The sequence below is a fragment of the Neopsephotus bourkii genome, unplaced genomic scaffold (genome assembly GCF_033783945.1).
Source record: "Neopsephotus bourkii isolate Nb327-2 ecotype Australia unplaced genomic scaffold, CSIRO-AGI_Nbou_v1 NB_753, whole genome shotgun sequence".
Lineage (NCBI taxonomy): Eukaryota > Metazoa > Chordata > Aves > Psittaciformes > Psittacidae > Neopsephotus > Neopsephotus bourkii.
Window position 1 is genome coordinate 1940238 of NW_026901251.1, and position 23974 is coordinate 1964211.

Sequence of the window (23974 nt, forward strand, 5' to 3'; positions counted from 1 at the left end):
AGTATAATATCCACAGTGCTCCAGCTGAGGCTTGATCAATGATGGGTGGAAAAAGGATCTCCCCATGTGTCTTGCAATCTATACTTCTGTCTGTATCTCCCACACTTATGAGATTCAGGGGGAGTGTTGGCAACAGCACAGCTATGATTTATGTTTAGTATACTCCCAAGACCCTTTTCTGAAAAACGCCATTTATTTTTCATCCTCTATTGGAGGGGAATAATCAACTAACAAATGTATTGCATCTCATTTATCTTTATTGAATCTTGCCACTATTTTTAATCCATTTTTCCCAATCTTTTAAATTCTAAATAACCCCCTGTGTGCACTTGCAGTTTCCTACCTTGAGTCATCAAGTTTAACTCCCACTCCCATTGCCCAAGTCAGAGATCAAAGAGATCAGCATTAGAAGAGCCAAAATGTCTGATGCTTCGCTCCAGCTAAAAGGCCTGTTTCAGTGCCTGATACCTCCAGAAGGAACTAGCATAGGCTTTTACTTATTTCTCTCCAATTTCCCCCATTACTTACCAGTCTTATGTGTGTTATTTCTAGGAACTGGCATCAGGCTTGCCAATCTACAGCTATCACAGTCCTCTGCTTTTCCCGTTTTCTTTTCCTGAGACTTACCCCATTTGCCCCTTTCCAGAACTTTACCCATCTTCAGAAATATCAGTTGTGTTCTAACACAACTTCAGTCAGTTTTTAAGTATTCTAGGCCCAGTTGGTTCCAAAATATCTAACAGGCCAAGAACATTTAGCTCCTCTTGAAGGAGATCAGTGGAACTAATAACTGCTTTTACAACACACTTGGAAATGGTGCAAAAGCTATACACTACTCATGAGATTTGATGTTCGACTTTTATAAGCATACATAATATAACTGAAAGTACACAAAATACTAGTGGGACTCTACACCTTCACTTTTTGGATGCATTCAGCAATTTATTAGTGTGTGAAGGACACAAGATAGGATTGTTCAAGAGCATTCATAAATTTAGATCAGACCCTCCTTGCAAGAATCAGGCTTCCAAATTAGCTGAGCACTACTCTAAAAGCAGAAACCCAGTTGTTTACTGCCAGATCTGTAGGCTATTGATGAGAGCAGAGATTTGTTACTCCATGGATTGTCCTCCCCCCGTATCTATTGACCAGTATCTAATAGCTGTATTATCACTCAGACTTCTTGCTTCGTAACATGACTCACGTCTGCAGCAATTCTCTCACAGTGCCTTTTATTCCAGACATGAGAAAGGAGATGGGGGATGCTAGCAAGAATCAAGGATAACATCAGAACTCAGTTTAAGCATGTAATCTGCTTTACCCATGTATTAGGCTAAAGAGGAGAACTTAGCACACGTTTCTGATTACCATTACTACTGCCTGGTTACATGACTGTTCCAAATACCTCCCTGCAGGTGATCCCGTCACCACTGACCACAGATACGTGGTTACAGTCTGATGAAGGTGCAGGCACAGGATGCTCCAAATCCAGGGAACAGACATAGGAGAGACAAGAAGAAAACGTGAGTAATAAGCAGTGCCATCTAGTGTAGTGCAGGCACGCACTCATTCACAGGGAAAGGAGCCGGCCTCCAGGAGTTGCTTAGCCGTTAAGAGAGCCACAGTACTAAACCTATACACACCACAGAAGGGTTTTGATGGCAAATAAAAGTAAAAGATGCCAGAGTGGCTTTGTGCCTTTTGAGTTCTGCCTGATTTACACCCTGGTACCTCATCCCCCTTCTTTTATTTGGCTCTGTGCCTGAACTACAAAGAGTGTGTCTGCATAAGCCTCTCTCTAGATTTGAGCATTCATACAGCCAGATTAAGAGACCCATTTGAGCACTGTAATGACAGATGGTAAGAACTTGGTTGGAGGGAGATACCAAACCAATTTGTGTACAGCACCTGGTACTGCAAGGCTTTAAGGGAAGCTCTAGCAAGATTTGAAGCCCTGATGGTACAGATGTCTTCACTAGTGAATAAGAACTCCTGCAAAAGAGGTTAACACACTCCCTAGTTATAGGCATTGCCTGTCCTATACAGAGCTCTGCATTGCATGAGAGCAAACTCTGTGTACAGTTGCAACATAGTTCAAGGACAAAAATACAGGTACACTGTGAAATCATATCAACTGCTATTAAAGACAATGGACACACACACCACAATGAAATCTCTCACACAGGTCAGCAAGGATTGCTGCAGTAAAATAACCTTTGCATCAGCTGAAAATTTTCCACTCAGCAAGCATCTCCTCAGTCCTCCGTTTCCCAGGCTGACAGACTAACTAGCTGAACAGAGTACAGGCAATGCTTTCTGAGGCTCTTCCTCAATGGACTAAATCAGTCACAAGCATAACTCAAAGCCAGCTAAAACAGGTAAGCCAAATCTCACCACCTGACTCTTCCCAGCTCACTACCATCACCTAGATGGCAGGCAGATCCCCAGTTTTGCATAACAGAGCCTTATCCTTAACATGACCCAGTCTCTTTAGCTCTAGCAGGCTCTCTCCCTTAAGTAAGCTGCTTGTTAGCCTTATCTCATCAGTTGGGAGACAGCTGATTAGTAACAGGTAGAGGCTGAAGCTGTCATCTGAAAGCTCTATCTCACATTTGACCTGATGAATATATATTTTATTAAACGTATGGAAAATGCCCATCTTCCTAAGCGCATACTTTGGGAGTTAGAGGTTACTAAGACACCAGATGAAATGATGTGACCTGTGTTAATACAGAGCAATGGATTAGATGAGAAAGTGGATTCTTCCTTCTTAAAAACTGGGAATGCATTTTGGTTTCAGCAGTACAAGAAATGCTTCAACTAGCGCCTGAGTTGTAAAACTGTGTGCCCTCCTACATGAGAACATTGTTGTCACAAAGAAACTGTCTCTTTAAAGCAAGAAATGTCTTTGAAAATGGTTATCTGTAGAAATGGGCAAATTAAAGCTTTTGAAGTTTTCAGTTCTCAGTTTGGGCTTCTAAAGTAATCACCTCTGCAGGTAAATGTGACTGTATGCCTGTTGTTATCCACAGAACAAGTGTTTGGAAGTGTACTGAAAAGTAGAAAAAAGCAGGAGCATGGGACAAGGGGACAGGAAAGGCAAAGCATGCAATAGCTGGGGGATCCCACATGCTGCTCCTTGCAAAGTGGGGAACTACAGCAGGCATTTCTTATTGCTGCTCCGCTGTTTTGCTCTGCTATCCTATATCTTTGCAGCTGTGCCTGATCTCCAGAGGGCCTGATCTCCAGGCTGAGAAATGCTGGGTTAACACCTCACTTACCTTGGGATAGGGAACGACAGCATCACCGGCCTTGGGAGAGGCAGCGCCTGGCACCTGGCGCCTGCGTGCTCTGCAGCAGGTTTTCCAGTCTCAGCCCAGAATAAAGTGGCCTGACTTTTTACTCCTTTACAGCAACATCTTTGAGGGCGCACATCAATATTTTGGGCAATGTGTCATTTATTGAGAAATCTGGAAAACTTGTGCCATATTTTTCCATCATGTATCCTCTGTCAAAAGCCTCATGATGAGGAAACAGAGTCAACTCTGCCACTGTGAGCTCTTAGAAGCTACTAAGAGCAGGCAGCTTCAGCCATCCTCATGCCTCAGGGACTGCCTGGTAGACGGTGCCCTTGGATTTGGTATTGCGTATAGACTCAAGGTGCAAGCTAAATGTGGTGGTGATTTTTACATTTTATCCCTGTGTGATTTCAAAATGCTTCTTTTCCAGAGACTGTGTAAAGCAGCCAGGCACAGCATCCCCCTCAGAAATTCTGCTGTACAATAAATGAGTTTTACTGTATTTGTTAGCAGCAATCCAGTTTTCAAAGCAGGAACCATAGTGGGGTGGAGGTCTCAGAACAGGCAATGCCCAATACACATCTCACGCAGTATCAACAAACCTAAAATACAGGTTTGTCTATCAACAGTCATTCACATTAGAAACTGGAGCAAGATTCTGGGGCAGGGGCAGACAGGTTGATTGCAAAATTCCCATATAAAAAGCTTCTTTAAGTTAAGTGTGAAGTGTTTAAGTGTTAGCAGTGCTGGAGTCCAGCCTAGCAGGGATCTGTCAGTGTTGGCCTGCATCGGTGGGGTTTTTCCGCTAACTGTGAGGTTCTGAGCGCATTCATCTTAAACGTTCGGACCGCGCTCAATGCATTGAGCAGCCCTCTCAAACAGCGCTTGTTCCTTGCTATTAGCAGCATTTCTGGCTAAATATTTAGTGATCACTATCAAAAACAAACAAAAAAAATCAGCTCAAGAAAAAAAAAATCATAGAATCATAGAACAGTTAGGGTTGGAAAGGACCTTCAGATCATCAAGTTCCAACCCCCCTGCCATGGGCAGGGACACCTCACTCTAAACGATATTATCCAAGGCCTTGTCCAACCAGGCCTTGAACACTGCCAGGGATGGAGCATTCACAGCTTCCCTTGGTAACCCATTCCAGTGCCTCACCACCCTAACAGGAAAGAATTTCCTCCTTATATCCAATCTCAACTTCCCCTGTTTAAGTTTTAACCCATTACCCCTTGTCCTGTCACTACAGTCCCTAATGAAGAGTCCATCCCCAGCATCCCTATATGCCCCCTTCAGATACTGGAAGGCTGCTGTGAGGTCTCCTCCTCTCCTTCTCTTCTCCAGGCTGAACAGCCCCAACTTTCTCAGTTATTGTGGATGTCCTGAGCAAAACTGTGCAGGATGTCATGTCAAAAGCATGACTGATGCAACAGCACCCTGACCTGGACTCACTGTCTGATTGCCTCATTGACCCAATATTGCAAATAGTGAGGTTCTGAGTGCCTTTTTATTCCAAAATTACTGTTACTTGTTAAATTACCCTGCAGATAGCAGCAATTTTCCCTCCTTCTCCTTCATCCTCCAAAGATGCTTTACAGTGTATCCTCACTTATTGCTCATTTTGCCACCAGAACACCTGCATAGAATTGACTGACTAATCTCTGCTGTTAATGCTTATCTGCAGTAGTCAGATCACTCGTATCTGAATCATGTGCACTCTGTGCAAGCTGAGTCCCATTCATGTGTTTAATATGCTAGTCCAAGTGTAGCTCCACATTACAGTCATTTTGTAAATGAGTGGTTATTTTGGTCTTCAGAGAGGAAGGTATGAGAGGAGAGTAGATCTGTTTTCTGCCACAGTGCTGCTGCCACCTAACTTGCATAGAAAAAAAATGTGATACCCAGTGTCCAGCTTTTCTTCCCTCACTTTGTGTCTGGTTAAAATTAACAATCTTTGAAAAATGCTTTCATTATGTCTGAGTATGAAGTTAAGAAAAGCAGCTATGAGTTGATCCTTCTTTAGAAAGAGATGGTGCGTGATTATAGCAAACAGATTTAACTTGATCACAGATAAGATTCATAGAAGGACATACCCTGTGAATTAAGTAACTCACATGAATAGTTCAACCTGCAGATTCTTGTAACTGTTGTTTTTAACTGCTATTTCTACCCAGACCTAATGGGGAAGGGAAGAACATTACTTTTATAAAACAAATTTTCATCTCATTTTGTCAAAAAAACCAAACCCACCAGAAAACCCCAGTGAAAATATCTAACAATTGGTTTTCTCAGTTATGCTTTAAAGTGCATGGTCATTGCTTTTGCGTTATTTCTTTCTGTGTGTAAAATCCGTTCTATTAAGAATACTGTTTGTGGAGGAAGAGTGGTAGCATTTTAGCTGTTACAGCTCAAAGACACAAAGTTTGCAGAAAAAAAAAGTAACCTCTTTAATTAGAATAACTGTTAGATTCATTTTCCAGCTGTAATAGAAGACACTCCCTCCTCTATCTTGACTCCTTTAGATAGCTCTGTATGTTGTAATGGCTTCAGATGAACTATACAGAACTGCCCAGAGCTACACTTTGAAGTAATGTTTATTTACAGTTCTCTGTACAGTTGGTCTCCATGACTTACCATCAAAATATCGAAAGGGTTCTCCTTTTCCTTGTGAGCAGTAATTTTCTAGGTCAAGTAACATTTGCATCGAGCACTGCTCAGAGACAGGCACTCTGCTGGATTTAGACAGTACAGTTTGATGCAGTGCCTGGGAAGATCTTGGACAAGCACTGAAACAAAAAATTCGCTGCCTGTTTTAAAGTAGATTTTCTCCTTCTTATGTCATACACCCCAGTGAAAGGTGATTAGGAATAGAGAGCTCCTGTTCAGAGGAGCTCAGTGGTGTCTTATCTTACATTTAGTTCTGTATAACAAACTCAACGGAGAACTATTGATTGGCATTTTTTGGTATTTTCAGTGTGGCAAAAGTTGTCTCATCCATGCTTGAATCTGTGCTGGAGGTACCCAGTCTAGATGATGACCTTCGAATCCATATACCAGACAGAATGTCCCACCTGAACAGCTAGCATGTAGTTTATGTTATAGTCCATTAAACTAATGTAAATAAAGGGATAAATGTTTGAATCATACTTACTAGTTACAGCAAGAGAATATAGGACATAGGCAGCTATGCATTAGCTATTTGGTGCAAGTTTATAGATCACAAAGCTGGAAAGGCAATTTGTGATCATCTGTTTTTTTCCCATATTACAAAGCTTACAGGACTTTCTTGAATTAGCTCCTGTAGGAACAAGAGCATTTCTCTGAGAAAATCAATCATTTTTGACTTCAAAATGTCTAGTGATGGAGAATCCATTACAAACCTTAGTAAATTGTTCTAATAATTAATTACTTTCCATGTTAAAATGTGTCTAGTTTCAGATTTCACTGGTTCTTGTCAGACTTTCCCCCATTTAACTGAAATGCCACATATTATCAAATTCCTACTCTTCTATTTCTACAGGGAGATGGGAAATCTATAAATTATAACCAGCTCTCCCCTTAACCTTGTCTTTATTAAGCTAAATAGATTGATCTACATAAGCCTCTCATTGGAAGACATCCCTTCCCCTCTTGTAGCCCTTCTCTGAACCCATCTCTGTTGGCCACCAGTCCCTGACGGTGGACCCTAGAAGTGAACACTGCTTCAGTCACCACTGGACCTCTGCTAATACAGAGGCAACACAGCTTTACTCTAAGAAATCCTGCACCAGAAACAGGGCACTGACCCTCTGACTTACATCCTTGGACTGAAAATTTACATTTAGCTGATTATTCACTATCAGTGACATTAGGCACTATTAATCTTGATTCGTTCATTCATTCACTCACTCATTTGTTCATTCAGTCATTTAGAGAGCCTTTATACATATGGACCAGACCCCAATACTTTAAATGTATATACTGAGCCTTGGAGCTCCTAAGCATAGTTATGCTGAGTCTGGAATGGGGCTGATGTGGCAGAAGTTGTGTTTAACAGAGAAATGGATTTCTTTGAAGAAGTGGGGCATGTCAACTGTTTCTCTAGATACACTAAACTGTGCCTCAGACATGGAGAACAAAACACAGCAACCCCATTAACAGACTATTTTTGATGTATACTCCAAGATCTGTGACACTTGCTTTGTTTCCCAGTAAGAATTTAAGATACTGAGATTTCTCTATGATACTCCACATGGTCTTTTAGGATGTGTCTCTTTTCTCTTTGGGAATGGTACCTACCATGGCCAGGACACCCAACAATACCAGGGAGTTACAGACAGTGATACCTAGAAAAGTCTTCTACCTTAGTTACCCTTTAAAAGCCATTTCAAGCTCACTCTTTAAAATGGACCGGTCAGACAACTTCTTGCGTTGTATCCGTGATTTGGGAAGAATTTGAGAACAGAAATTATAGAGTTTGCCTTCAATGCACCACAATTATTTCCTGCAGTAAGCTTGCAAACGTGCTGTCTGCTTTCTAGGGATATTGTGTATACAGGTGGATTTATTGTATTTTAATTAATTCTTGGAGGCCTGTAGCCAGTGACGGGCTAAGTGATCACCTCTTTAAGGAATCTGGATGTGTAAATCAAAATGATAGAGAGAAGCAAGGGGAACAGTTGGGCTGGCCAGCATGAGTCAATACATGATGGACAAGTTTTGGTATAGCCTGTTGTTATTTTTCAGTTTCCTCTGATTGATTAGCAAAATTAATGCATGAATTAGAAAGTCACTAATATGTCAACAGGGAGCTTTCTGCCCATGCTAAGCACAACAACAGCGTGGGTGGTTACAGAGTGTGAATCTTGAAAGTCTGGAGGCAAAGGCTGAAACGGTCTTTCCCTTCCCATTAGAGACTGGGAAGCACTGTGGCAGTACTTGATCTTTCAGAGAGAGACCATATCTTTTTAAAAACTCAAACAAACCCCAAAACACAGCAGAAACAGCAGGACAGCTACCGAAGGTGCCCTGCCTATGGCCATGCCCATCTCTGGGTCTCCAGTCTCTAGCAGGACTAAGAGTAGTGAAGGCAAGGTGTTGCTTATGAAGGTGAGTGCATTACATGATGAGTAAAATTCCCCTACTGAGTCATTATTTCTCTAGCATGTAGTATCTGTACAACAAGTTGGCCAGAATCTCAACACTACATATGGCTTTTTCGCACATGAACACATTATCACATATTTGAATGGAGATACCCATTTAAGAAAACAAAATATGCCTCTGGTTCAAAAACATGGCTGTGGGAAGTACAAGGAGCTCCAGTTTTACTTTCTTTCATAAGAACCATTATGCAAGGTTCAGTTGAAAATAAATGAAGATATATAGATCTTAGCACTGCAAAATGCAGTATGTGTTAAACAGAGTGAGGACTTTGCTAAGGCAGCATTGTTCTCTTTAGGCTAGTGGTCATAAATACAAATGTTCACTCTATCTTTCACATTTCAGGCATACTGCTGTCACTACTGAGCCTTGAAGCATTACCCAGTGGGATGTTTTCTTCAGATGGTCTTTTGCTTTGGGGAAGAGGGAAATCAAAGAGAGAATATGCTGATTCAGGTGAATCCTTCAGGTTTTAGCAGCAATGGACAAGCTTCAGAGGTACCTTGGAGACTTGCAAGCATGCAAAAGATAAGGCACCAGGATCATTTTTGTTAAAGCCATTTTTGCATTACTTTATATATCAGAGAGTGGTCATTAAATGGCTGGGGACAGCAGATGGAGAAATGCCACTCCTGAAACAAAACAGGAATTTTTGCTGCCTCATGCTCCATCTCTACCTTTCTGTATCTCAGCTCAGAGTGAGGGGCAGTACTAGAGGGCAGAGTGGTCATGATGGTTTTTACTTCCATCTAAAACTTCACTGTCATAGGACTCTTGATTGTGGCTTTTGTTCTGAGTAACAGGAACATGGGATTAAGGAAACACACGGGCATACTGAGGTCTAAATAAACCTGCTTCTAACAGCAAATAACCTGCAAGGTCTTGGTATAGCTAAGTGCTGTGATTCTGGCAGATCTCCAGAGACAGAGCACGAAGGGGCAGTCCTGCACTCATTCCTTGTTTAATTCCTGAGTGCTGCTATCTTTCATACTTAGTGTCTCCTTGCTGCACTGCTTGCGGTAGGACCCAGCTGGTCAGAAATCAATGTGGCACAACTGTTTTCCTGTTGTTGCAGACTATTGCAGATTTTTGCCTCTTTCTGCCCATTTCCAGATTGACATAAAGGGTTGGGAGAGCCCTAGAGCATGGGGGAAATACGGAGTATGTGTTTTGTAAACCTGATTACTTAGAGTAGGTGGGACCTGTGAGGTCCTCCTCAGGCCTGTATTGCTAAGCTGGGAGACCTGCAGGACACAATGGCAACTATCTCCAGCTCCCTGCACTTGTCATTTTCTACACATGCTTGGAAATTCTCTACTTAATTGACTTGCAGCAGTGTCCTGAGCCATACAGGTAGCAGGAACCTTCCTTGGTAAGGGGTTCTCTCCTCACTCCTGAGGATTGAGGGATAACTCAGTCAGGCAGAGCACACAGAGAATAGCAGACCAACAAACCAAACATCTGAACCAGCCGGAAGAAACCTACAAACCAAACCCAAACAGCTTCTCATGTCTGAACCATTTTTACAACTGTAAATTCATGGAGCTCTGCACCCCATTTCTGTCTATAAGCCCACAGTTGTTCTGAGAATTCTTTTCATTTAATCAGTTTAGTTGATTGTGTTCACTTTTTGGAATTGATGATCTTTCCTTTGTTGCTACCGTTTGGAGTGGAGTTATACTGAGTAAAACTTATTCAGTTGTTTAACAGGAACACAGACCAGCATTAGGAGTGTGCAACAGATAAGCTGCATTTGGGGAGCAGGGAAAAGTCCCATGAGGGCAGATACTATTTATATTGTTCTGATGCTTAAATTTGATGCCAATGGCCCTGACTCAGTGTTTTGATGATAACTTAATTCAGGACATTGAAATGGCAAATGACTGTTACCAAGTCAAATGCGACTGGCAATGACAGCTTCTGAAAGGGCTCTTTCTTAATGACCATTCTGGGACCCTACACATATAACCACAATATGTGCATGATGTTTGCATTAAAAGATCGTGGCTAGCCTCTGGTAAAACCACAGTGGCAAAAATCTGGGAAGTACTTTCAGCAAATTTCACCTGCGAAGCAAGGTCAAGGCGGTTAAGGAGCTGAAACCCATGAAATAGTGAAGCAAATAACACTTGCAATGAGAGGTGACACTCATTTCTTCTGTTTTGGTCCTTAGCTAGCAAATCTCTATAATGCCATGAAGTGCTAGGAGGACCCCGTACTGCTGATGTAAAAGTAAAATTTGGATTTTACATCAGATGCAAAGGTAAAATTTCAGTGGTATTTTATGCCAGGGAGAGATTACTGATGTATTTTGACGTGCATTTCAGATTGAATAACCCCCTTGTTTTCTTCTTCCTTCACAGTTTCCCCCCTGTTGTACGAAGGACAGTGCCAGCAGCTTAACCACACTCCTCTCCACTGCTGGCTTTGTCTCGTAGTGCCTGAGACGATGGCTATAGAGCTGTACCTGGAACTTTCTGGAAAAATTTCCAATTATCACATCTACCCCTATAGCAGTAACATTAAGAACACTAACAGAGATAGGCAGCTAGCATGTTCAGTGCTGCCTTATTAGTCCTGGCTTGGTTTAGACAATGCACTGGGTGATATCCCAGTAGCTAGTTTATATTAGAGTTGCTCTAGCTGAGAAAGATACTTCACCTGTGGAAAGAATAAAACATCCTACATGAAAACCAGAAATCCTTTGTGCACACCTTCTCCGTTAGGATAAAAGCAAGCAAAGTTGAATGTAAGGCATCATTATAACATTAAAAAACATTCAATGCCCATATACAAACCTTAACACATTTGATACATTCTTTTTTTCCACCGTATGTCAGATATATATTCGCTTTTCCTTTCTTTATTACTACGGAAATGAGGACATTTGCATGAAAACAAGTACTCAGATTCTCAAAAGTTTGTCTATTCCTGCTTATATTTTCCTGCTCTGAAGGAACTGGAGCCTTCTGTAGAGGGTACCATAACTGCTTCCAACCCAACGAGCTGTGATGAATAAGAAGCAGGAACTTTTCAAACAAACACCCCAGTTTCATGCAAATATTCTCAGTAATAAAGCATGCAGTAAAAGAAATATGTGAAGTTATGTTTTGCAGAACTGCTACTTAAAGCAAAGCAGCTCTGTAGAATGAAGCAGAATCTGAATTTTTCTAACTGCAGGAAGAGAAAGTGAGTTTAAGTATTCTCTGTAAGAGATTCCAAAATGTCTAAAAACAAGATGGTCAGAAGGCAAAGATGGAATATATCCCAATATTATTCTCATCAGCATCATCAACATCACTCTATGTGAAAAGATCCTAACCAGAATCACAGCACCATTCTCCTCTTTCTAGAAGAACGTTAACAGGCTCTTTTCCCACAAGATTTAGCAATCTAGTATGCGTTTCTAATCCATCTCTGAATCATTGCCTTGGTCTATCCCCTCTTACTTTTCCAAACTCAGCAGTAACTGATTGAAACATATTGAAAAAAAATGTAGAGAAAAAAAATGGAATCCTAAACAGTACAGAATATGTAGGAAGCATTTATATTAAACAATAATTAATAATTTAGGCTTTGCTTCATGGTAGCTCACTCACTCACAGTAGATAAATCAAAACCCAGGAGGCACTCATTTGCTTGCAGTTTTCATCCTTCAGTACCATCAAGTATCTACTGCTCTAGTTTCTGATCTTCTAAGCAGCAAACACATTGGATGATCATTAAGAACAACTTCCTAGAGTGGTCCTTTGGCAGAAATGTTGGTAGGTGTAACAGTGATTGTTTCCTCTTCCCGGAAGCTGTGTCACAGCAGATTCCTACCTCCCCAAATGTAACAGGGTGCTGACTATCCAACCGCTCAGGTGATTTTGTCACATACCCAAGACCAAAGGAACACAGTGCAGACAAGCCCATGCAGTGTGTGAACGCTGACTTTGGCCTCCACAGGCATTAAGGCTGGCAATGCGCATTGGTGCTGCCATCACTGGGCTGTAAAGGACGTGACAATAGACTTCCACTGAAATTCTCTTCAGAAGAGAGAAGTGCTAGTAGATACAGAGTTTAAAGTAAGCCATTTGGAGTTGCGGTTTCTTTATTCCTCAGCGCATCTTCTCTGAGTTCAGCAAGGATGATTTCCTGTCTGCACATAAAGCACACTTTCCATCGTAACTCATGGACACGGACAAGTTAGAAGCGACAAAATAATTAACTATGCTGGTGAACAAAAACCCCCAGAGACTGAAAATTCTTACCTTCAAAGGCTACCCATAATCATCCAATACCTCTGATTCAAGCACTGTGCTGAAATGCAGTGCATGTTTTCTAAATACGCCTCTTTGTCAGAGGTTGGATGATAGATTTTAGGCAAAACCCCTCTCTCTGTTTTTTCCAGTAAGTTTCAAAAACTTGACTGTTTCCTCTCAGTTTTTTTTCTATGGACTCAGTGCTACATCACCAAACACTGCAATTTCATCTAGAAACGTTGGTAACTTTAATGGAAGACAGTTGGGCTTGTTCAGCCCTGAGAAGGCTCAGGAGAGACATAGCAGCCTTCCAGTACCTAAAGGGGGCATAGGAGAAAGCTGGAGAGGGGCTTTTTACAAGGGCCTGTTAGTGACAGGACAAGAAGGAATGGCTTTAAGCTGACAGAGGGGAGACAACAGACGTTAGGAAAAAACTCTTCACTATGAGGGTGCTGAGACACCGGCACAGGTTGCCCAGAGAACCTGTGGCTGCCTCATCCCTGGAAGTGTTCAAGGCCAGGACAGATGGGGCTTTGAGCAACATGGTCTAGTGGAAGGTGTTCCTGCCCATGGCAGGGGGTTGGAACTGGATGATCACTCAGGTCTCTTCCAGCCCAAACTATTCTATGATTATATGATTTTGCCTGAGACACCACTTTCTGTTGCCAGTGGACTTGTTAGGGCACATAATCCCAAAAATACAGTATTTATAACTTATTCATGATTTAATTTAAACCTCTTTCACAGCCTGATGCGCATGAGGCAATTTAAAATCGCCAAAACTCTGTTTTGCACCTAACACTTCATTACAACTGAATGGAAAAGTTCACACATCTGTTGGTGTCGTATTGTTTCGGGCTGGCTGCAGAGCACACAATCCAGTGAAGCGTAGAGTTGCCGTAGGAAGGCTGTCTCCAGACCAGAGGACAGAATCTTTCATTTTTTTGATGAAGGCAGACAAGTTCTGGAGAATGCAGAAGAGCCTCAGCCCATGGCATCGAAGGACCGGCACAGCTCCTCTTCCCAAGGATGCTAAGGGAGTTCTACCAGTTCAGCTGAGCAATGAGGTGTCACTAGGAGTCTTGACAGGAGGAGGGTCTGTGCAAGCCCTTTTCCTTCCAAGGAGATTCTGTGCTATCAAACCCTGTTAATTTGGATACCAAAAAGCCAGAGCGGTGAACCCAAACTCATGTAATTTTCTTTATTTAAATATAAAGGTCAATTCCATAGTCTCAGATGGTTTAAATCTCAGGTGATTCGAAAATGGGAGACTAAAAATCTGCATTCTGAACTCACCATGTCAATTCTGCTGAAATTGCTACAGACAATGTAATAAGTACAGGTTATGCAAATATATTCCACAATGTATATCAATAGAAAAGTGAAGTCATGGGCCATGCAATTTACCTTATTTACATCACCTTTTTTATGATAAGCATAATTCCTGCATCTTGTGATGGTCCACTGCCTGGCAAAGAGGGGTTCCAGGATGTTTCTAAGGCTTCTGGCCAAGGGATTAATGGAAGCAGTAGTAAAGCATCCATCCCTTCCACCAATGTGAGTCAAGCTCCCTAACTGTAAAACAGTGAAACAAATCCAGTTGAGTTAGATATCATGTTGGTTTCTGCTTTCCATCCCCACTCCACACCACAGTTGGTTTTCATCCATTTTTTGTTTGTTTGGTTTTTTTTTTCTCTCCTGTCATTAAACAGTTTGAAAACATAATGAATATTTCTGGGGGTTTTAAGGCATGGTCCAAACTGGACTGAATTTAGGAATTTGTCTCTGCTGAGAAGGCATATGGCTTATATGATCCAAAGCAATACTCCCAGCTATGGAATTATTTTCTGATATACTAAAGCACTCCTACTTATTTCAAGCATTTCACTTATCTATGCCCTAACTGCCTGGATCACCACCCCTGGCTACCTCACATCTTCCTTTCCCCCCTTGCTTTGAGAGCTTAGTTTGGATTCAGGCACAGCACAGTATCAGTGTGATACGGAAGTCACCGAGACCCTCAGCAGGAGATGGGTTTGAGAACAATTATCTGACAGGCTTGTTTAGCAGCACAGCCCAATCTGTGTTACGACCCTTTTTCTAAATGTAGATATAACGGCACATTAAAGCAGTGTTACATCTCATACAGCCTGCTGGGTGAGGGTTCAGCGAGGTTCCCCTCGCTCCCCTTCTGCACAGCAGTTCCTTTGTTACCGCCTCTCCTCCGGATCCTGTGATGGACGGGAGTCCCGCGCTCCTCTAACACTAAAATGGGGCTGCCAAGATAATTTATGGGCCCTGCGGCCAACAAAAACTCTCAGGCCTCCTTGGGTTATCTCTTAAGTCCTGCTTTTCTCCACCCATTGTGCCAGCTTGTCCTCTTGGATTTTACAGATGCCAGGAAAGGTTTGGCAATACAAACATCCCCTCAGCGCGCTGCTTTTAAACAACAGCCTTCTCCCGGCTTTGCCTGTGTCTGCAGCTGTGTTCCTAGACAGAAAGCAGAAAAGCAAACACAGGACTGGGAGGAGAAAGGAAAAGAGATGAAAGGAGAGGAGAGGTGACGGCGCCTGCAGCTTGGGTCTGCGGGGAAGATGGAGACTGTGTTGAGGTGCCCATGCATGGGGCTGGCCCATCATGGGCTGGCTGTGGTGCAGGAGGAAGACCTGCTCCTTGCTCTCTTAGCACTTTCAGTTTTTGTGAATTTCACTTAGAAATCCCGGCTAAGTGTTAACAGTTCTGCTGGCAACTGCAAGCCCATAGGAGCCTTTTCCTGTGGGGTGCAAGGTGGTGAAAGTGGAGGATACTCCTCACTGTCCAGGCCTGTGCAGAAAAAATCCACCGCTGCCTTTGCACTAAGTCCTTCCAAGCCCTGAGTGTCTGGAAACCCAGGCACAGGCAGCATTTCTGCAGAGGACACCGAGCGAACGCCTGGGGCACCCCATGGCCCCCTTCCTTTCAGAGCCACTGATGATGAACGGGCATGTGCCGGGGGATGCCCTTCGGTTTCGGCCTCCCCCTCCACGCAGCAGCCGCACAAACGCTGACCGAGCCCGAGGCTGCCGCTTGCTGCAAGGACCCACGGCGCGGTGCCCGATGCAGCCCGGGATGCGATGATGCTGCCGCTCCGGCCGCCGAGCTCCCGCCCTCCCGCGGGGCTCCAACGCGCGGCTGCGCGCCGAGGAGCCGGACTAAGCGGAGGGTCCCGAAGGCGGCCGGACATGCGCTGGGGATGGGAGCAGCGGGTGCCCGCGGGGAGTGCGGCCCCTCCGCTCTGCCGAGCGGGGCCCGGGCCGCGGGGAGGGAGCTTCGTTCTCCGTTTCCAAAGGGAAGCCCTGCCCGGCGGCGGCCACGTGTCCCCACCGGCCCGAGCGGAGCAAAGTGCGCGGGGCCGCCGCTCCTCACCCGGTCCGCGGGATGGGCAACCGGACCGGGGTGAGGGGGGGAAGTCCGCCGTGGGGCACGGAGGCCGCCAGCCCCCCGCCGCCGCCCTGAGCGCGTTTCTTGCTCCAATAAGCAATAATTAGGTCCTAAGCTAATGATGTGTCAGCTGATCCGCTCGCTCAGTCTGCGCACGGGAGGGGGGGGTGGCTGCGCCCGGAGCCATCGCCATGGAAACGCTGCCCTTGCCTCTTCCCCCCTCCTTTCCCGCGGCCCGCGGCTGGCTCCGCGCCCCTCCGCTCCCGCGGAGGCGGGTGCGCCGCGCGCGCCATCCCGACATGGGACAGCGCTGCCCGTCACCGCGCAGCGCCGCCGTCGCCACAGAAACTTTTGTCCCGGCGGCCAATCAGGGCGCGGGGGGGGGGAGCGCGGAGCGGCGCTGGGCCCGGCCCGGTGCGCCGCCGCCAGCCCGCCGCGGAGCGCAGCGCAGCGCAGCGCGGGGAGCGGCGCAGCCGAGCGGAGCCCAGCGGAGCGGCGGCCACCGCCGGTCGGGCCCGGGTCGGACGCGTGCCCCAGCCGCAGAGGTGCCGGCTGCGGGCGGGGGCGCGGAGCCGGGCGCTGGATGGCGGAGGCGCGGGCGGGCGCGGCCGCGAAGAGGCGACGAGAGGAAGAGCCGCGGAGGAGCCTTCCCCCCGCGGAGGGGGTGTCCTGCTCGGCGAGGCGGGGGAGAGCGCGGAAATCTCCGGCGTGAACTGGAACTGTGGCAAAGGGAGGGGGGAAATCCAGACTGCTTTATTTTATCTTCTTCTGCTCCCCCCTTTATGAAAAGGGGCTTTGCTCAGCATCCGCACGCAAACTTACTTGAATGCCTTGTAGCCAGTTTAGCCCAGAGACCAAAGGATACCCCGCGGATGCCCGAGGAGTCCTACATGTGTGAGCACCATCATTACACTGGCAGAGGAGCCGAGAGCCGCCTCCTTTCCTTTACCAACATCCTCCTGGGACTGATCTTTCCCTCCTCTGGTCCAATACCAGAGTCTAGATCCTCGTGTATCTCTGGTCTGGCTTTTATAATTTCCTTTTTCTTTTTCTCCCCTTCATCTGCTGTGATTGCCACGTAAATAAATAGAGGAAAATTCTTACAAGGGCATCTGAAAATTCACGGTGGGACTCAATGTGAGGAAGTGAAACGCTCACAGACCATTGATTTTTTTTATTATTATTATTTTTTAATTTTAAAATATGTATTTAAAACGCGGATCGGATGTATTAAGCTTAGAAAATAGCAGGTAAGAACTTTCTTTCTTTCCAGTACCTTCATGCCCGGAGCGGGGATCTCTAAAGCCAAGCCGCCCAGCCCTGGAATAAAGGGGGAGCAGAGAGCCCAGCTTGCCCTTCAGTGGTTCCTCCATCCTGCGCGACCAGGCGGCCTCAGGGAGAGGCACAGCCCGCCAGGACAGAGACAGAAAGAGCCTTTCCAGAAGGCAGCCGGGGCGGAGGAGGGTGGGCTCTTTTTTCTTCTTCTCCCCCCCCCTCCTCCACCTGCACTATCCAGGGTGAATCCGGGTGCAGCTGATGTATGGAAAAGACGGATACTAGTCGGTATTTTCTTCTTTTTTATTTTGTCTCTCCGCTAAGCCAAGGGATAGGATTTTAATTATTTATCCACCCGAACCCTCTCCGGGTAAGCCACTGCTGGAGCCAGTGGGATAGTCCTGCCTTGCACAATTATTAGAGACTGATCACGTACAGTGGAACGATAAGAGGAGCCTCCACCAGACCCCGTTTGCCTCCTGTGAAAATGATCATAATCATAATAATAATGAAGGAGAACATTGCTACACTACTGAATTGATTGCTGCCCCCCCTCACCCATCCCCCTCCCGGTCGTTCCCCCCCACCCCCCCACCCCCCCCCAACAACAACAACAAAAAATCCGCTGGGATCTGCCTGCACCGGGACCTCCCTCACTCCGGCTCGGAGGTGGATGCATTTTTCATGAGCGCTGGGTGAACAGGTGCAAAGTGCGGCGGGGCGGCCCGGCCCTGCATCCCGCATCATCCCGCACCCCGCACCCCGGCCCGCAGCGGGCGGCGTGTGCGCGCCTGTGTGTGTCCGTGTGTCCGTCCGTGTGTGTGAGTGTGTGCGCCCCGGCGTGTGCATGTGTGCGTGTGTGTACTAGGAGATTATGGAGAGCAGCGACCGGGACATGTACCGCCAGTTTCAAGACTGGTGTCTCAGGACTTACGGGGACTCAGGAAAAACCAAGACGGTGACCCGTAAAAAATACGACCGGATCGTCCAGCTCCTGAACGGCTCCGAGTCGAGCTCCACGGATAATGCCAAATTCAAATTCTGGGTCAAATCTAAAGGCTTCCAGCTCGGCAACTCGGACGAGGTCAGTGGTGGTGCTGGAGGAGGGAAGCAAGTGCTGTACGTGCCAGTCAAAACCACGGTTAGTAGAGAATTGTCTTCCTTGTTCTATGTCGGCCGCTGCAGCCCGCTCCGGGAGCGAGAGGCACGGGGGGAGCCGCCGCCACAGTTGGCTCCTTCCTCCCTCTTCCCCCAAGTCATCATCACCATGTTGCGTTTGCCTGTCACATTATACACCGCCGGGCTCTTTGTGGGGCCCTTTTATTTAAAGCGATCGTGCGCACAACACACCCAGCCGGGGCCGTGTCGTTCTCCTCCTCGTCCTCCCCGTCCTCCCCCCGTCCCCCTCGGGCCGCCGTGCCGGGTTTGGGGTGGGCTATTGTCCCGCTGCCGCCGCTCCGGCCATTGTGCCGGGCCCCGCCGCCCCGGGCAGGAGCCCCCCGCCGCCGGCGGGGCCGGTCGGGAGCGCCCGGGGGGTAGCCTGCCTGGCGCGGAGCCAAGCGCGGCACCGGGCGGCGTTTTCTGGGGGGGGTTCCCAGGGATATCAGTATATTTCTCCTTTTTCCCCCCATTTTTCTTTATTGTTAGCCGGCAGCCCTTGAGCCGCCGCGACCGTGCCTGCCTGGCTGAGAAGCGCCGGCTGCGATAGAGTACCGGCGGCGGATGGGGTGGGGGGGGTGGGGGGGGGAGCGGAAGGAGAAGGATGCTCAACAAAGGGAGAAAGGGTTCCGCAGGACCGGAGGGAGGGTGGGTCGGGTGACTCTCGCGGAGGTCGCACGGAGTCTCGCAGCCCGTGAGGTTTCTAACTCAACGTTAAGGGTAGCGTGGCATCCCCCGGCGGGCGCCGGAGCTGCCGAGCCGGCCGCGGGGCTGACAGCCGAGGAGCTGTTCAGCCGGGTGCCGGCAGCAGCGGCAGACCCGTTGCCTGTGTAAGAAGATGGGGACTGTTGGCTGCAAGTAGGTTTCGCCTACTGAACTCTCTTCATGTATCATTATTCTTACTTCTTGTGCTCTGGGTCATGCAAACTAAACCTCTTTTGTCTGTGCTCGGGGCGGGTGGGGAGGGGGAGCTCAGAAAGGAAACCCCACAATTAAGAATATTCCTTCCCGGGCATTGGGCTTGGATGAGGAATATTCTCTGTTGTTTTTCATTCCTATCTATCATTTTTTATTACGGAGTGGCAGCTCATTCTGACCTAACGGGAGGATCGCTCGGTGGTGCAGCCAAAGGGGCTTCTTGGAAAGTATTCTGGGCTGGGTTGTGACGTAGGCTGCCGGGGAAATCTGCCTCTCTCTGCCTCGCTGAAGTCATAAACCTGGGCATTCCCAGGGGCCGGCTTGTATTTGCCCCCCTTGTCATCAGCGCCGTCACGGCTGTGAGGAGGCAGAGGTGGGAAATTAATTTTAAAGTAGTTGACAAATAGGAAGATTGAAAGTGAAAGAGAAGCTTTGGACGGAGTTTGTCCCTCTCTATGGGTTTTATTCACCAAAGCGTTCTAGGTCTGCCTATAGATTCAGGTGATTTGGCAGATCTCTGTTCTATCATCAGATGACTGATTGCTAATCTCTGACCCCAGAGGGTACTGTAGATGCAATTTATAACAAAAAGGTTGTCTAAAGCAGAAGTCTCCAGTGAGGTTGGTATTTTTAAATATCTCTTCTGCTCACTGAAATAATAATTTTGCAGAGCCAGTAGGCAAGATCATGTATTCCTGAGAATATCTCCTTCACTGCAAGTTCAATACTGCAACAAAATGAGTATTTTTAAAATTCACATTGACTATGCTACTAAATAAAAAGAAAAAAATATATTTTACATGATGGAATTTAAAAATTAAGTGCTGTTCTGGGCCTCTGAAGCACAAGACTTTATGATGATCAGCTTATCTGTTTTGTCTCACCTTTTCCAGGCCATGAAAGCCTCGAGTCCCACCTTGCAACCCCTCTTCTACTTTATTTTCAGATAATCAAAATTATTCTGTTGTTTTTCTTTTTGTGTTTTTTTTTGTTTGTTTGGTTGTTTTTTTTTTTTTCCTTCAGACATTTCAGTCAGAGGTCGAGCACCAGGCTGGCCTTAACCTTTGTTCATTTGGGGGGATCACACCTTCAATTGTGAAAGTCTCTGTATGTCCCTATGTGTGTATTTATATTCATGTGGAAGTAACTGTCTTTAGGTAGCTTAAGCAACTAAGCAGGCATCCTGATTTTATTAGGATAAATCAAATAAAATCAAGAAAGGAAAGTTAGCATGACCTAGCTGTGTGCAGTTCCTGAATATGTGTGCATTATTTGAACAATGACACATAAACCCTTTCAGAAAAACTCTTGCATGCAGGTAACATTTCCTCCCACTAGCCAACACTAATCCTGCTGTCCAGCGTAAATGAGAAAAGGTGATAGTCAGCACTCTTACACAACAGTCAGCTCTGAGAAACAAATGCTGCCCCCTTCCTAAACCCATGAATCTGGGGTCACCATTCCATCACAAAAGGCAGAAGAATAAGTACACCCATAGGGTGCACAATGGTTTGCATGAGCTATTGCCAGGACAGGGGCAGTGCCTGCCAGGCGGTGAAGGCTCAGAAACAGCCCATTTGAGAGAACAGGGATGCAGCCCTTGGCCTGGAGAAAGCCAGTGGCAAAGCTCCTATTGACTTCAAGAGGCCTGGGATTTTACTCAGCCAGGAATGATAAATTAGAGGGGTAAAGACTGGATTTTCATCAGACAGTAACTGTTGGTAAGCCTTAAAAGCCCATTCTCTTGTTTCTTTAATTCTTGCTAATTATTTAAGAGTTTATTAATTTATGACCATTTAGAAACATCCCCACTGTTTTTTTTGTTGGTTGATTGTTGGTTTGGTTTTGTTTTTCTTAAATCACTTGTTGTTATCCCATACAGTTGAGCTTGTCTAGTCCACAGAGAGAGCCACAAACAGTAACAGATCCCCAAACTGTGAATCTCCCCCTCATTCTCTCCTTCTTCTTGTCCATCACTTGATCTCACCACAGGTAAAAGTAATTCCAATTTAAAATTAATCACTGCTGGCAGCATAAGCGCTCCTTCTGCAGTAACAGGATGGATGAAATTACAAGTTGGACTCTATACTCACAAGCTGGTCAAAAATAAGCAAATATTCAAATGCTTCATTAGGAATTATTCTCTCCTTGAAGCTTTAAGATTTGCTGCTCAGCTTTGCTGTCAGCCAGAGAGATTTGCTCCTGATGGTGCTGTAATCCACTGCTGCTGGTAATTAGACATCATTACTGCTGCGTTAAAGGGAAAGAGAGAAGGAGAGAGGACAGGCTGGGGCTAATTAACTACTTGATTCTAATGAAAGAAAGAGAGCTTGATAGCAACTGGGAGGTTGCACCGGAACAGGCTAGATGTACAACACAGGCTTAATTGAAGCAGGGGTGTCTTGCAGCCTCACAGTAGCTAAGGCTTGGTCTACTTTCATATCCTGTGGGCAGTAGCACATGAGGTATTATTCTGTTTTTCCCTCGCTTGGTTGGTAAGGAGCTCAGAATCACAGGCCTATCTTCAATACCAAGTTTAAGCACGCCTGCTTAAGGAGAATGCATAGGTGATTATGTGCTGGCTTAATCTATTTTGCGGGTATGGTCTCCTCAAGAGCAACAGGAACAAATCAATTTCTGAATGTTCACATCCTTCTGTGGCCTAGGAGATGCACTTTTGGTCACCAGGCAACAACATCCCCTGCAAAACAGCCATTTTAGGTTCAGAGTGGGACAAGACATAGTAAGGTATTCCTATATGCAACCCAATGAGTATCTTGCTTCTGCAACTTTTCAGATTCCTACTGCTGTCATCGTACTGCTGTCATTTTCTTTCATAAAGCCCAAGCTGCGCTTTATGAAAGCAGTGAATTATGCCTAGCCTAGACATGCTATATAAACATGTTAGGCCAACAAACACGCCAAATGGCTGACAGTATTGACTCTTAATAGTTGGTACTCACAATCCATAAGGAGGAACTAATATTTCTAGTACGGTATCTTTTCTAACTGTATATGTGATTTTTATGGAGGATTTTTTTTTCTCTTTGGTGTATTCTCAGCATAGTTCTTTAACTGGAACTATTTATCGATTGGCAACTTGAAACCAAATTTCTTTTCACCACTTCTCTTTCTCTTGCTTGATGTAGTCCATAAACACAAACATGGCTCCTAAAATCTGGCTTGATTTATAAACAAGTTATAAAATAATGGCCTAGGCTTTATCAATGTATTCTAAGCACACCTTTCCTTTCAGAAAGGCCAATGTGACTGCAGGATACCTCTCAAATATAGAATTTACACAGTATTAGCAAACTAATAGATTATAACCTCAAAGGCCAAGTTCAGATTGCTTTTATGTCATTATTAATTTGGAATGACTCCACTGACTTTAATGAAATCACAAGCCTAATGTACGATTTTCCCTGAGCCTTCTTTTACATTGTGCAACTATATGCATAGAGTGAACTTTTATTCAGAAACCAAATTTCATTCAGTTTAGTTAAATCTTTACATCCTCCAGGATCCCAGTACCTCTTGGACTGCTGCTAGCAGACCAGAGAGGCTCCCTGCAGGTGCAGGGCTGTGCTACTGAACCTGATTACAGGATTTAGGGCTTAAAATTACAGGCCCGTCAGTTCCATGGAACAGGCTATATCCCAGCCCACCTCTTGTTCTGTTAGTGATGAAGAATAGTAGATGGACATACGAGTTTATGGTTCATTTGAGTTTATATAAATGACTTTGTTTATGAACAAGAGAAGAAACAGATGACAGTATAAACAGCTTGTATGTCAAAATATGGTGCTTTAAATTATCCTTGGTTTTAAACTGTTCATTATTTTAGGCCATTCTATAGTAATCTGAAAATATGCAGCTTTGCTTCATTGCGTTTCTCCCCATTTTTGTATCCATCAGTATAAAAACATGAATAAAAGTGTTTGTCAAATATATATTAGTATCTCTGTATCCTACTGAACTGCCAACATATACTGGCAGTGAGTATCACAGAAAGGTGATACTGAGGGTAAGCCATAATTTATCCCAAGATACAATTCTGCAGGAGTTTACAGTCCTGTTAAATGCATCTTCCAGGCTCAGAAGCAGTACTTGAGCCCTGCTGTATCCATCCTGTTTTAACTGCCCACCACATTTTCCTTAACTCCTGCTCAGGTCTGGAGAGTATCTCCTCCTGTTACCCACAGCCTCTGCCCTGCTGTTTGCAGACCTCCTGTTGGACTCGGAAAGGATGGATGCTGGTGAATCAAACAGGCAGTGCTGGAAAATGGTCATAGCAGATGGAACAAAACCGATTTAGTTGGCAATTCCTAATGCAGGCATTCAGAGAAGTGTTCATAAAGATAATAACTCTGTCCTGAAATTCAAAAATGTTAAAGAGGCCATATGTAAGATGCCAACTCCACACGCGTGTGTGAGAGAGAGGCAAAAGGAGAGAAGGATCTGAGATTTCTTGGTAACAATGCTGAGCTAGAATTTTCCAAAGAAACATAAGCC

The 23974-nt window shown here is 45.3% G+C and overlaps 1 protein-coding gene and 2 long non-coding RNA genes across 10 annotated transcripts in view; 2 read left to right on the forward strand and 1 right to left on the reverse strand.

Annotated features, from left to right (window-relative positions):
• LOC133212974 (uncharacterized) overlaps nt 1-10204 on the forward strand; it is a 62458-nt gene extending 52254 nt beyond the window's left edge. For 3 of the 5 annotated variants that reach the window (XR_009725663.1, XR_009725665.1, XR_009725666.1), the window contains one exon: nt 1416-1752. This is a non-coding gene — a long non-coding RNA (uncharacterized LOC133212974). Of the gene's footprint in view, nt 1-1415; nt 1753-8789 lie in introns of those variants that run through there. The other 2 variants (XR_009725664.1, XR_009725667.1) reach the window with 1 other exon arrangement.
• Nucleotides 10205-17276: 7072 nt separating this feature from the next.
• LOC133212978 (uncharacterized) lies at nt 17277-18439 on the reverse strand. Its single transcript, XR_009725669.1, has 2 exons — nt 18318-18439; nt 17277-17862 (listed from the first exon to the last, which is right to left on the reverse strand). It is a non-coding gene; the product is annotated as an uncharacterized LOC133212978 (long non-coding RNA).
• Nucleotides 17859-23974, forward strand: part of NOL4 (nucleolar protein 4) — a 193327-nt gene continuing 187211 nt past the window's right edge. For 3 of the 4 annotated variants that reach the window (XM_061354882.1, XM_061354885.1, XM_061354884.1), the window contains exon 1: nt 17859-18524. In XM_061354882.1, the coding sequence (XP_061210866.1) occupies nt 18258-18524 (267 nt within the window). In that variant the 5' untranslated portion in view covers nt 17859-18257. The remainder of the gene's footprint in view (nt 18525-23974) is intronic. The other variant, XM_061354883.1, reaches the window with a different exon arrangement.